The sequence below is a fragment of the Ailuropoda melanoleuca genome, chromosome 5 (genome assembly GCF_002007445.2).
Source record: "Ailuropoda melanoleuca isolate Jingjing chromosome 5, ASM200744v2, whole genome shotgun sequence".
In the NCBI taxonomy this organism is placed as follows: Eukaryota; Metazoa; Chordata; class Mammalia; order Carnivora; family Ursidae; genus Ailuropoda; species Ailuropoda melanoleuca.
In genome coordinates, this window is record NC_048222.1 from 33,577,157 (window position 1) to 33,592,530 (window position 15,374).

At 40.9% G+C, this 15,374-nt stretch overlaps 1 protein-coding gene across 1 annotated transcript in view; it reads left to right on the plus strand.

The window, feature by feature from the left end:
• The window catches only part of DNAH8 (dynein axonemal heavy chain 8), a 332,098-nt gene that overhangs the window by 249,390 nt on the left and 67,334 nt on the right, over positions 1-15,374 (plus strand). The window contains exons 79-81 of the mRNA XM_034660654.1: positions 8,179-8,252; positions 10,491-10,643; positions 11,016-11,171. Coding sequence (XP_034516545.1) covers positions 8,179-8,252; positions 10,491-10,643; positions 11,016-11,171 — 383 coding nt within the window. The remainder of the gene's footprint in view (positions 1-8,178; positions 8,253-10,490; positions 10,644-11,015; positions 11,172-15,374) is intronic.

A 15,374-nucleotide genomic window follows, 5' to 3' on the forward strand; every position in this document is an offset into this window, starting at 1 on the left:
GGAGAGGGAGAAAGAACAGCAATGAAGCTCAAACCAAGCAGGAGAAGAGAAATAATAAAGATGAGAGCAGCAATCAATGAAATAAAAACCAAAAGAAGAGTATCAACGAAACTGGAAGCTGGTTCTTTGAAAGAATTAATAAGATCGATAAACCCCTAGCCAGACTTATCAAAAAGAAAAGAGAAAGGACCCAAATTAATAAAATCATGAATGAAAGAGGAGAAATCACAACCAACACCAAAGAAATACAGACAATTTTAAGAACATATTATGAGCAACTATATGCCAACAAATTAGGCAGTCTGGAGGAAATGGATACATACATTCCTAGAAACTCATAAACTATCAAAACTGAAACAGGAAGAAATAGAATACCTGAACAGACCCATAACCAGTAATGAAATTGAAGCAGTAATCAAGAATCTCCCAACAAACAAGAGTCCATGGCCAGATGGCTTCCCAGGGGAATTCTATCAAACATTTAAAGAAGAACTAATATCATCATTCTGAAGCTGTTTCAAAAAATAGAAACACGGAAAACTTCCAAACTCGTTCTATGAGGCCAGCATTACCTTGATCCCAAAACCAGACAAAGACCCCACCAAAAAGAAGAATTATGGACCAATATCCCTGATGAACATGGATGCCAAAATTCTCACCAAGATACTAGCCAATAAGATTCAACAGTACATTAAAAGGATTACTCACCATGACCAAGTAGGATTTATTCCTGGACTGGAAAGGTGGTTCAACATTCACAAATCAATCGATGTGAGACATCACATTAATAAAAGTAAGGACAAGAATGATATGATCCTCTCAATTGAGGCAGAAAAAAGCATTTGACAACATACAGCATCCTTTCTTAATTAAAACTCTCTACAGTGTAGGGATAGAGGGGACATACCTCAATATCATAAAAGCCATATATGAAATGCTCCAGTAAATATTCTCAATGGGGGAAAAAACTGAGAGCTTTCCCCCTGTCCACCCTCACCACTGTTGTTCAACATAGTACTAGAAGGCCTAGCCTCAGCAATCAGACAACAAAAACAAATAAAAGGCATTCAAGGGGCGCCTGGGTGGCACAGCGGTTGAGCGTCTGCCTTCGGCTCAGGGCGTGATCCCAGCGTTCCGGGATCGAGCCCCACGTCAGGCTCCTCTGCTGGGAGCCTGCTTCTTCCTCCTCTCCCACTCCCCCTGCTTGTGTTCCCTCTCTCACTGACTGTCTCTATCTCTGTCAAATAAATCAATAAAATCTTTAAAAAAAAAAAAGGCATTCAAATTAGCAAAGAAGTCAAACTCTCACTCTTCACAGATGACATGATAGTTTATGTGGAAAACGCAAAGGACTCCACCCTAAAATTGCTAACACTCATACAGGAGTTCAGCAAAATGGCAGGATATAAATTCAATGCATGAAAATCAGTTGCATTTCTATACAGTAACAATGTGACAGAAGAAAGAGAAATTAAGGAGTCGATCCCATTTACAATCGCACCAAAAACCCTAAGATACCTAGGAATAAACCTAATCAAAGAGGTAAAGGATCTGTACTCTAAAAACTACAGAACACTTATTAAGGAACTTGAGGAAGACACAAAGAAATGGGAAAACATACCATGCTCATGGACTGGATGAATAAATATTGTTCAAACGTCTGTGCTACCCAGACCAATCTATACATTCAATGCCATCCCTATCAAAAAGCCATCAACATTTTTCACAGAGCTGCAACAAATAATCCTAAAGTTTGTGTGGAACAAGAAAAAGACCCTGAATAGCCAGAGGAATGTTGCAAAGAAAACCAAAGCTGGTGGCATCACAATGCCAAACTTCAAGCTTTATTACAAAGATGTAATAATCAAGACAGCATGGTACTGCCACAAAAACAGACACATAGATCAGTGGAACAGCATAGAGAGCCCAGAAATGGACCCGAAACTCTACGGTCAACTAATCTTTGACAAAGTAGGAAAGAATATCCAATGGAAAAAGGACCGTCTCTTCAACAAATGGTGTTGGGAAAATTAGACAGCCACATGTAGAAGAATGAAACTGGACCATTTTCTTTCACAAAACACAAAGAAAAACTCAAAATGGATGAAAGACCTAAATGTGAGACAGAAATCCATCAACATTCCAGAGGAGAACACAGGCAGCAACCTCTGACCTTGGCCACAGCAACTTATTGGTAGATGCATCTTCAAAGATAAGGGAAACAGAAGCAAAAATGAATTATTGAGGCTTCATCAAGATAAAAAGAAAACAGTCAACATAACTAAAAGGCAACCTACGGAATGGGAGAAGATATTTGCAAATGACATATCTGATAAAGAGCTAGTATCCAAGATCTATAAAGAACTTATCTAGTTCAACACCCAAAAGACAAATAATCCAGTTAAGAAATGGGCAGAAGACATGAATAGACATTTTTCCAAAGAAGACAAAACCATGATAAGATGCCACTTCACTCCTGTTAGAATGGCTAAAACTAACAACACAGGAAACAACAAATGTTGGCAAGGATGAGGGGGAAGGGGAACACTCTTACACTGTTGGTGGGAATCCAATCTGGCATAGCCAGTCTGGAAAACAGTATGGAGATTCCTCAAGAAGTTAAAAATAGAGCTACCTTATGACCCAACAATTGCACTACTAGGTATTTACCCCAAAGATACAAATGTAATGATCTGAAGGGGCACATGGACCCCAGTGTTTATAGCAGCAATGTCCACAATAGACAAACTATGGAAAGAGCCCAGATGTCCATCGACAGATAAATGGATAAAGAAGATGTGGTATACATATACAATGGAGTATTACTCAACCATCACAAAGGATGAATACCTACCATTTACATTGATGTGGATGGAACTGGAGGGTATTATGTTGAGTGAAATAAGTCAATCAGAGAAAGACAATTATCAAATGGTTTCACTCATATATGCAATATAAGAAACAGCACAGAGGAGCATAGGGAAAGGGAGGGAAAACTAAATGGGAAGTCACTAGAAAGGGAGATAAACTATGAGAGACTCTTAACTGTAGGAAATAAACTGAGGGTTGCTGTAGGGGTGGGTGGGGGGATGGGGTAATTGGGTGATGGGCATTAAGGAGGGCACATGATGTGATGAGCACTGGGTGTTATATGCAACTGATGAATTACTGAACTCTACATCTGAAACGAATGATGTACTATATGTTGGATAACTGAATTCAAATTAAAAAAAAATAAAGAGACTTGTTTCTCTGAAAAAAAAAAAAAGTAGTAGTAGTAGTAAAGATACTGACTTAGTAACCAAAAACTTCCACAAAGGAAATACCAGGGCCAGATGGCTTCATTGGTGAATTCTACCAAACATTTAAAGAATTACACCAATTCTTCACAAGCTTTTCTAAAAATAAGAGGAGGAAACACTTCTTGACTCATTGTATGAGACCAGCATTACCCTGATAACAAGTCCAGAAGAATACCACAAGAAAAGAAAACCAGTATCCCTTATGAATAGAGGAGCAAAAATCTTCAACAAACTACTATCAAACTAAATTCAGCACCATATAAAAAGGATTATACACTATAACCAAGTGGATTTATCCCAAGAGTGTAAGGTTGGTTACATATGAAAATCAATCAGTATAATACACCGCATGAACAGAATAAGGGACAAAAACCACAGACTTACCTGAATAAGGGCAGAAAAAAAATCCATACAATGGGATAACTACCTCACTCCACTAAGATACCTATAATGAAAAAGATGGGCAATAGCAAATGTTGGCAAGGATGTGGAAAAACTAGAAGTTTTATGCACTGCTGATGGGAATGTAAAATGGGGCAGCTGCTTTGCAAAACAGTCTGGCAGTTCCTCAAAAGCTTAAACATAAAGTTACCATATGATCTCGTAATTCTTCTCCTAGGTATATACCAAAGTGAATTGAATACTTGTCCATACAAATACTTACACATAAATGTTCATAGCATTCATGTTCATTATTCATACTAGCCAAAAAGTAGAAGCAACCCAAATGCCCATCAACTGATGAATGGGTACACAAACCATAAAAAGGAATGAAGTTGTGATCCATGCCACAACATGGATGAAACTTGACAGCATTATGCTAGTAAAAGAGGACAGAACAAAAGGTCATATATTATATGATTCCATTTTATGAAATATCAAGAAAAGAGACAGAAAGTAAATTAGTGGTTACTGTGGTGGGATGGGACAATGGGGAGTGACCACTAATGAGTGTGGGGTTTTCCTTGAGGGTGATGAGAATGTTCTGGAAGTGGTAGTTCCACAACATTATGAATATACTAAAAAACATTGAATTATATGCTTTAAAATGGTAGTGATTATATCTCAGTTTTAAAAGTTTAAGAAAAGAGTTATTGAGCATCTACTGAGTGCCACCTACTGTCTAGGTGCTGGTGAGCCACCAGCATCTAAGTCCTCCTTTCCCTGAGCTCACAGTCTGGCGTGGGGTAAAAGAGACAATAATCGAAAATCAAGCGAATATATAATATGCTAACAAGAAAAGTACACAATGTGCTAAGAAAGAAGTAGCACCAGGGGTGGAGTGATGGGGAAGGTATGCTGTTTTACATGGGTGGCCAGAGAAGCCTTGCTGAGAGGCAGAGGAAGACCTGCACTGTGAAGGACGTCAGGCAGTGCAGCTCTCAAGGAAACACCCTTCAGGCAGAGGGAACAGTAGTGAAGCTGGAGTGTGCCTGGGGAGCAGGCCAGTGCAGTTGGAGAAGAGTGAAGAGAGAGCGGGAGAGTGGTGGGATAAAGGGTGTGTGTGCGGGTATGTAGAGTGTAGGTATGTGTGTAGAGAGTGAGTGTGTAGAGTGTGTACGTGTAGTATGTGTGGAGAGTGTATAGTGTGTGTATGTGTGTAGAATGTAGTATAGTGTGTGTGTGAGAGAGAGAGAGAGAGCAGAGAGAGAGATAGAGAGAGCAGTGCAGGCTACTGTGTGTGCTTTTAGAGGCTGTAGCTAAGAATGCTGCACAGGATTTTGGATTTTGCTCTGAATAAGATGGGAAGCCATCAGATGGTTTTGGGTAGAGGATGGGCATAATCTGATTTAGGGCTAATCCCTGTGTCTGGTGTGGGAAGAAGAGCAAGTAGGGGACAAGAGTGGAAGTGAGGTCACCAGTTAAGTTATTGCAAAAATCCAGGCAAAAGGTGATGGTCTCTTGGACCAGGGGATAGAAGTGGAGATGTGGAGGAGGGGGCAGATTCTGGGTACATTCTGAAGGGATGCCTCTAAGTCTCGACCTCTTACATGGATCAATGTTAGAAACTCAGGCCACCTCAACAGAAACCAGCTTTTCCTCTTAGAAAGTGAATTTCAGAAGAGTTGGAAGGAGAGAGGAGATAGACTGTGGTTCACATTCACGTGTTAATACTGTTTTCCCTATCAAACCTTCCCCCGTTGACCAACTGAACATTTGTGTGTTCTTTGAATGAAGGGCTTAGCATCTCTGAATGATCCAGAGGTTCCTCCATTGAAGTCGCACCCCCCCTTCCTCCTCCTTTGGTAGGTTGTGTGGATTCTTCTTGGATGACTCTGGGAGCGGGGGCTGGTTCCACTTGAGCCTATTACAATTCCTGATTCTCCAAGCAGTGCTCCTTTATCCTCTGTCAGACACCCTTGCAAAGTTTCTCCCTGTGACCCTGAGTTCATGAGTAATCCCTAATATTGCACCCTACAAACCCTCACAGAATCTGTGCCCATTAACCACACAGTGCCATTTAAATGATGAGTGTCCTGACAACTTCTTCTCTGGTTCCTAACATACTTCCCTCTTAACCTCATAAATTTCTCCAGTCCCTTGTAGCCTCTTCCAGCAATTCCCTGGCTAGCCTCATTGTTTGGCCCACCACAGTGGCCTACTTGACTGAGGATCCAGGCTCATCCAGAAGAGCAGAGCAAAAGCATCCATTGCTTTACAGTGTCCCCACTGACTTTCTGTCTCAGCGCTGAGATGATGCCCCTAAAACTTGAAGAAATCAGGTCTACAAAAGTTAGCTTAAAAGTTAATTTCCAGGTCAACTAATCTTCAACAAAGCAGGAAAGAATACCCAATGAAAAAAGACCATCTCTTCAACAAATGATGTTGGGAAAATTGGACAGCCACATGTCCAAGACAAATGAAATGACCATACATAAAAACCCAAAAATGGTCGAAAGACCTAAATGTGAGATAGGAATCCATCAAAATTCTAGAGGAGAACACAGGCAGCAACCTCTTTGACCTCAGCTGCAGCAACTTCTTGCTAGACATGTCTCCAAAGGCAAGGGAAACAAAGGCAAAAATGAACTATTGGGATGTCATTGGGATAAAAAGCCTTTGCACAGCAAAGGAAACAGGCAGCAAAACTAAAAGGCAACCTACAGAATGGGAGAAGATATTTGCAAATGACATATCTGATACAGGGTTAGTATCCAAAACCTATAAAGAACGTAAAAAACTCAACACCCCAAACCCAAAAAATCCAGTCAAGAAATGGGCAGAAGACATGAACAAACATTTCTCCAAAGAAGACATACAAATGGCCAACAGACACATGAAAAGATGCTCAACATCACTGATCATCAGGGAAATAGAAATCAAAACCACAATAATATACCACCTCACACCTGTCAGAATGGCTAAAATTAACAACTCAGGAAACGAGATGTAGGTGAGGGTACAGAAAAGGGAGAACCCTCTTACACTGTTGATGGAATTGTAAACTGGTGCAGCCACTCTGGAAAACAGTGTGGTGGTTTCTCAAAAAGTTAAAAATAGAACTACCCTATGACCCAGCAATTGCACTACTGGGTACTTATCCAAAAGATACAAAAATAGTGATTCAAAGGATCACATGCACCCCTATGTTTATAGCATCAGTGTCCACAGTAGCCAAACTATAGAAAGAGTCCAGATGTCCATTGACAGATGAATGGATAAAGAAGATGTGGTGTATATGTACAATGGAATATTACTCAAGCACCAAGAAGAATGAAATCTTGTCATTTGCAATGACGTGGATGGAAATAAAGGGCTATGCTAAGTGAAATAAGTCAGAAAAGGAGAAATACCATCTAACTTCACTTACATGTGGAATTTAAGAAACAAAACAGATGAACATAGGGGAAGGGAAGGAAAAATAAAAGAAGATGAAAGCAGAGAGGGAAGCAAACCATAAGAGACTCAACTCCAGGAAACAAACTGAGGGTTGCTGGAGGGGAGGAGGGCGGGGGTTGGGGGATGGGGTAACTGGGTGATGGGCATTAAGGAGGGCACGTGATGTAATGAACACTGGGTGTTATATGCAACTGATGAATCACTAAATTCGACCCCTGAAACTAATAATACACTATATGTTAACTAAGTTGAATTTAAATAAAAAATTTTAAGAGCTAATTTTCAGTTCCAGTTTTACAAGCAAGATTCATAGACATCTTCATTTAGTGAGCTCATGTGGCACAGCGCAAGTGGGTTCTCTGCCTGGGATGTCAGATTCACTAATGAGCCTAAATAGCATATTCTCCCCCAAATTGTAACCACACTTCTGATCTTGCAGTGGCCTCCACTTTCTCTTCACACTCAGTTCCAAGTTGGTGATCTAGGAATAGTTACCACCGCATGCTGCCCTCCTGGGGCTGAATTGCCTGGAGTCCTAGCTCAGAAAATGGACAGCCATGCAAACAAAACCAAAAGGGACAGAAAGCACTGCAAGCCTGACATCTTAAAGGAATAAAAACCCAATTACATTTTCATGGAAGAATCTGTGAAACCACCAAAGAAATATTCTAGTCAAAACATAAGGCAAAACTCAAAAATCCTCTTTCCCTCTAAATACCTGTGATAGCATTGTAGCTGCCTCTCCCACCATCAGCCTTTCTCTTCACCTCCAAATACCCCCCAAACTCTCTAAAAGCCCAGACTTGTCCCCTTTGTCTCTTTCCCTTTGCCCTCACCTTTCCACATGGTGCCTCTAGTTTCTGCACCACTCATTTCTCTAATCAACACAACCATAGGCCACACCTGTTTGAATCACAAGGGGCCTTCTTAGGAAGCCATGGAGGGAGGGTGGCTATGGCCGTTCAGAAATTGATTTTTTGTCCCAATTCTCTTATAAAATTTGTTTCATTATAGTGATCCCTCTCCTATGTTACAGAATGCAGAACTATCTCAATGGGACAAGGACAAGAGGTACATGCTCGAAAGCTGATTCAGATGTCCATGCAGCAGGTAGGTAGTGAGACCAGCTAGTGCCAGTGCATCATTCTTCCTGTTAGCCCTCTGGCCATCAGGTCTACCTGGGACCACCACAGTGGTGGCTGAAGCATTCTGCCTGGGATGCTCCATCACCAGTTTTCCATTTTTTTAATGTATGCATAGTCAACCTTTGATTACCAATGAATTTTTTTTTAAAGATTTTATTTATTTATTCGACAGAGAGACAGCCAGCGAGAGAGGGAACACAAGCAGGGGGAGTGGGAGAGGAAGAAGCAGGCGCATAGCAGAGGAGCCTGATGTGGGGCTCGATCCCATAACGCCGGGATCACGCCCTGAGCTGAAGGCAGACGCTTAACTGCTGTGCCACCCAGGCGCCCCTGATTACCAATGAATTTTAAACCTCAAGCTGGTTTGCTCCTGATGTCCCCACAGAAAGCTTGTTTTATTTTCCATAGTATAAACTCTATCTTATTTTCACTAAATACATACATATATATATATATATCGTACAATGAGGCAGACACACTCCCTGGTTTCTAAGAATGCCGCTCTAGCTGGAATTTCGCAATCAATATTAATAGATAGTGCTTAAGAAGTGACAAACCAAGACAGTTACATTCCAATTTTTGGTTAAAGTTGGACTTCTTTTTTTTTTTAATTAATGGGTCGTTTCAGACAAATAAGAAATTTTTGAGGATGTTATGTTTAAGCATTGATAATGGTTTTTATTGAAAAGTGCAAGCTGGATGGAATGGTGAGAAATGTTTTCCATCACACCTAATAAACACACAGAACATTAATTTTCTAGAGATGCTTGGTAGATAGTAATTTCAGCTGTGATAAGAAATCGCACCACTTATAAAAATAAAGTAAGATCTCAGTTTATTTTTAAGCTTTGATCTCATAAGGTCTGTAGCAACTTTGGTGCAGCTTTTCCTTGGGAATTAATGACTAGAGAGGGTTAATGGGCTAAGTCTCTGCTTGGCCCATCAAATTTCCAAGTTAGTCATTAATTCCCAAGTGCCTGGAGCCTTTATCTTTATCACTTAATTATATTCAATAATATAGTGTATCTAACTTATATATATCAAGGCAGTTACATATAATTATTTTTACTCAGATCAAATGATTCACTCCATTGAGAGATTTGACAGTTTAACTCCGAACATTAAATAATTTCTTTAGTTTCCACGAATAAGAAACTTTTAAATTTCAATACTGCATTCATACTAACCTTCTTTGGAATATTAGCTTTTATAAGTTCCATGTTCTGTTTCTCAAGGTGGGATGAGTATTGATAATAATGACATTATGAGGGAATAAAAACCCCAATAACCTAGGAATAAGCGCTGCCACTGTGCCATGTGAGGGGCACGAGATTTAGGATGAAGCTGACATTGTTGAACAAAATGGGGAACAAGTGAGTAACTGGATCCATGATGGCACCAACTAACTTAACTGTGAGGTCCATCCCTCTCTGTACACCCCACTTGTCGAGGCCCACATGTCCCCTTTGCTGTTTAAGCCAGTCTGAGTTGTATTTTCTCTCACAAATAGAAGGCATAATACACAAACCATATATTTACTGTGCTCGATTTTTGTGGCTGTATTGATCTAATCTCGTTAATATAAGGGTATCAAAATGTTGTCTGGTTAAAGAACTATGTTCTCATAGAGCAGTGATGGTTCTGTGACTTACATATTGCTAAAGATAGTTTTATCAAGGATTAAAATAGTGCTTTGTTAAGTTTTGTGGTTTGGGGACTATATGGGAAGAGTGATGACAGAGAGTAAGATTTAGTATTCTGGTGGCCCAAGTCACCAAATGTATCGTCTCCATCTCTCAGGAGATAATGTGCATCTCTCTTTGTAGCTGTGAATGATTTGGTTTTGGGGGTGAGTCAGTTCCGATTCACTTTAGGACGCGTTTTTACGAATTCCAAAATACCCATTCCCACCACTAGATGGTGCACATGCCGTACTTACACAAGAGTTCAAGTTTTAATTTCTGTTTTCTTCTGAACCAGAGATGGCAGAGTACAATAATTTTGAACCCACTTGATTCCAGTCTTACTAGTAGCAGAAGTGTTTATATTGCTGTATAATCATTTCATTAAAAACAGGTGCTCAAAACAGAGTATTTACATGCCCTAAGCAAAGGTTTTCTTTTTTTTAATTATACATTTGGTTTTCTTAACATCATGGCAAAAAAGTTACAAGAAATTAATATGAAATCATTTTTGACTACAGGGTGGCTGGGTATTACTGCAAAATTGTCACCTTGGCCTAGAATTTATGGAAGAATTGCTAGAGACATTAACTACCACTGAAGCCAATGCTGACTCTTTCCGAGTGTGGATAACTACTGAGCCCCACGATCGATTTCCAATTACGTTGCTTCAGGTTTGTTGCTGTGACATAAGTGTCCTTTCCTCGAGAGTTATTTGAATAAAGATGGCATAGTGGCATTATTGAAAGATGAACACATGACAGGGCTTCTGACCCAACAGAGTCTGCAAGATCTCATACAACAATTGTCAAGATCTTGACTATAATCATCAGTATTATATAGCAACTATTTCCACGGAAGAGTTCTAAGCCTCAGTCCTAATTTATGGGGTTTCAGCTCTGATTGATGGCAGTAGTTCACACAGCGCTGAACTTCCGCTGACATTTTATGTACCGTAAGCACATTGTTGTCTGGGGTATTGTCATTTCCACTTTATCCCTTATATAATTTATAGAAACAAAACTACTCTTTGCTTTTTACAACAGACTTCTCTCAAATTCACTAATGAGCCACCGCAAGGCGTACGCGCCGGTTTGAAAAGAACATTTGCCGGAATTAATCAAGACCTTCTGGATATCAGTAATTTACCCATGTGGAAGCCAATGCTTTATACTGTAGCATTTTTACACTCCACTGTGCAGGTAACTTCTGGACGCAGTTTGCACATTTAGGGGGTACTAATGATGCCCTGTTGTTTCTCTGCTGCACTATCTGCTCTCCTCGTCCTGCTTTTTTCCCTCCTTCCTGGCACGTTGCCCCACCTGGCATAGTATATATTTGTCTGTGTACAAAAAGACTGCCTTTTTGTAACTGCTGAATGTCCTTCATCATAGCAGCATCTGGGGCATTGCCAGAGCTCAATAAATATTTGTGAGGTGAACAAGGATTATTTAGATAGGAATTTTGTTTTCAGAGTGACTATGCTGGCCAGGAATGCACACTATCTCATGTAATACTAACAGCCACGTTTCTCAAGGTAGGATTATCACCGTTTTCAAAGTGAGGAAATTGATTGATAAGATGTCCAGATGCATAAATAAGTGAATGAAGATAGTAGTACTTTACAGTAGACACTAAAACAGGAGCAGCAACTATCTGCTAGATGCTTTTCATAGATTATTTCACCAGTCTGACTCCAAAGCCTGTGATTTCCCTCAAAGTCTCAGGAATTTATCCCTTGGACTGTCCTAAATAACAGTAGAACTTTGCTAGCCCACTATGGGTCCATCCCCTCATCCCTTCGGTGTGTGAAAATGAATTAACTGCACCTCAGGAAAAATAAAATAAAATAAAAATGAGGAAGTTGAGGCTCAGAGAGGTTAAGTTCATGGGTGGTGGATCTAGGGGTCAAGCCTGACACTCCTGCCTCACACAGAAGTGTATTTTGAGCCCACCAGTGAAGGCGGTGCTGATACTGGGAGGGACAGTGGTTACCTGTCATTTCCAGGTTGTTTGCAATTTGCTTTTACTATACGCTTGTATATTAATGTAATAATTTTATGGCTCCACAGCCACTCGTCTGTAGGATATTTTCATTTTGTTACTGCTTTGTTCTCCATTTGATTTTATATTTTGTTCTGTATTTGAAAGCTGTATAAATTTAATATACTTGATTCACTCCTCGACTTCAGAGAGAGAGATGAACAGTCTCCTTTAACCCTTTCCACGTTTCCTCCTTCGTTGAGGCTGGAGTGAGGAATCACGTGGCTTGTGCCAGGAGCCCTGGTTTAGTTACGCACAGTGGCACACAGAGCTTCACCTCCTCTCTCCCCACCCTGCCCAAAAGTGGAGGGGAATTTGGTGCTCATCCCAGAACATCCTGGGCGTACTTACCCTCAGGTTTCTTGTCCCTGCCACTGTACCAGGATCCCTGCTGCCCAGCAGAGAGGGCTGCATAGACGAGACGATTGTGCATCTCCTGCGTATTGGCCCCTAACCCTGAGAGAGTTAAAGTCAGGTTCAACACTTTGTGGGTGGTTATGTTTTACTGAGTCCGATTGTGGCCTTTGGATTGTAAATTATAGCTTTCCAGTCGCTGAAGCCTATTTTATCCATTCTTATCTGGGAATTGTTTGCTTTGCAAGGCCTTATCATCCTCTAATACAAATATTACTTTAACTCTGTTATTTAATTCCCAATTCACAAATAGTATATTTTATGATTCTGTTCCCAGTAGTGATGATTCAACTCTTCCACAGGGCTTATCATGGGGAGATGATTGGGGGTATTTTCCATATGGTCAGTGCGGCAACCTGTGTTTCTGTGGCCATCGTCCAAGTGCTACACAGAAGGACAGCAACAGGGCCATGGGCCAGTCATGGGGCTGAGGTGTGCTTGCACTTGACATGGCATGTATTTGGGTTAAAACAGAAAAAGTCTCCATCATGAGGGCCGTGAAGCTAGGAGGTTGAATGTCTCTTAAAATCCAGTCATAGTGAGCTGGAAAGAGCATCTCATTGAGGACCAGGAGGCTGGGACGTTACATTGGCTGTGAAATCAATTAGCTCTGTGAGGATTATCAAATTATGTCCCTCTTGGGACCTCTGTTTCCCCATCTGTGTGTTTAGAGGCAGAAGGAGGTGAACCTTTAAGTTTTTTCCCATTTCTAAAACCCTGTTATCAAGTTCTATGACTACACAGGGAGCATAGATAATTTAAGCATGGGTTCCTCTGTCCTGTTGTCATCAGTAGCAGAAATATTTACTGTGCTAGTGCCTAAATATTTTCTTTTACTTGTTAGGCTAGAGCTGGCTTGAGAGGAAAACACAGCATTCTTGAATGCAGTCCTGGGCCAGCAGCATCCGCATGGTCCCGGAGCTTGTAAGAGATGAATCTCAGGCCCCACCCCAGACCTGTTGCATCAGAATCTGCATTGTAATAAGATGTCCCAGTGACTCATGTGTATATCCAAGTTTGAAGTGCAGCCACTACTAGGACTATTCTGGGTTTGATTGATTGTGACTTAAATTTCTCTAGTATTGGACATAATAGCCAAACACCTGATTTGTTAACTGATTGATTGATTGATTGATTTCTCCAAATTTAACCTAGCTATCCCTTGCTCTATACAAATATGAGTATGTGCATTTGTCCTTGCAGAGATGGACAAAAAGAACAGGGAATTGGTTCATGTCACATAATCTGAAGCTTCAGGGCTGGGGAGGAGTTCATGCTGGGGCCCATCACACCTCAGAATACAGAACCTGGTAGTGAAATAGAGGTCAAATGGGAGAGCTGTAGGAACCCCATGTAGTTCTCTTACTGAATTGTGGTTTGGCCTCATGCCGTCAACTCACCCCTGCTCAAGGGCATCATGTGTTATATGAACCTCACTCATCGTTACAGAGAACAAAATGAACACCCTCCTCTCCCATAAGAAGGGGAAGTAGGCTTGGCTGGTCAAGGACAATGTCTTGGATGGTATAGTGAAGGGTGTGGTTTGTTTTACGCTTGAGGTAGGAGCAGGCTTACCCAATAGAAGGGGGCTCTGGGTGCTTCCATGGGAACTTGCAGAGATACACAAGCCAATTCTGCACCGAGTTCTTCTTGCCCCAGACTCCCCTGAGCTTCCCTCCCCTCTCCACCAGGAACTTACCATCCACAGAGGGCAGAAAGTTACTGCAGCAACAGTGCTGTTAGTGCAAACAGATGATGTCTCTGCCCTAGCCAACCAGCCCTCCTGCCCTCCCCATTGGAGCACACCACCATCCCCTGCATCCTAGCGGATGCCTTGGCTCCATTTGCCCACTACTCCCTGAGGACATTTCCACATCCTCTTGGAGATTAATCTTCATGGGATTTTTCCTCTGGCCTTAATACCATCTCTCTACAGTTTCCCAGAAACTCCAGTGCAGCACCATTCTAGGTTTCAGAGCAAGGCTACATTCACCCTTCAGAATCTTAATTTTAAATATATCTTCCTCCAAAGTCTTGATCTTTTGAAGCTCAATAATTACATTTGTGGTGTCCTACCAATACTTCCTGCAGAAAGTCAGAATAGCATTTTCTGGTGGTCAGTGTACCATCTTTTGATCTTCAATGTACCAACATTTGTTTGAACAGTGCATTGGACCCAGTGAATGTCTAATGCAATGGTTCTCAGTCATTGCCTGGGCCCTGGGAGGATTCCTCCCAGAATCCCTGGGAGGAGGTAGCAAAGTGAAGTGCTCAGTCCTTTTAAAAACATCTTAAGTGATTCTAATACACAACAAGAATTGAGAATAACTCCCATATATCCATTGCACTTAAGACAAGAGGCCTGCATCACTTTTTTTTTTTTTTTTTTTTTACTGTTTATGTGACCTTGTCCAGTCCATGGAAACATTGTTTATGTTCTTTTTTTTTTTTTTTTTTGGTGTTTTTTTTTTTTTTTTTTTTTGGTGTTTATTTTATTTTTTATTTTTATTTTTATGTTTTTTTTAAAGATTTTATTTATTTATTCGACAGAGATAGAGACAGCCAGCGAGAGAGGGAACACAAGCAGGGGGAGTGGGAGAGGAAGAAGCAGGCTCATAGCGGAGGAGCCTGATGTGGGGCTCGATCCCAGAACGCTGGGATCATGCCCTGAGCCGAAGGCAGACGCTTAACCGCTGAGCCACCCAGGCACCCCTATTTTTTATTTTTTTAATATTTTTTTTATTATGTTAGTTACCATACAGTACATCCCTGGTTTTTGATGTAAAGTTCGATGATTCATTAGTTGCGCATCACTTTTATGTCCTTTCCATGGTTTGGAATTTTTCTCCTCATCACGTTGGCTTGACGACATTGAGGCCCACTTTTTGGGACTTTTCTAATGGCTTATGCACAAGTCTATGAGGTTTTTTGCTAAAGTCATTGATTAG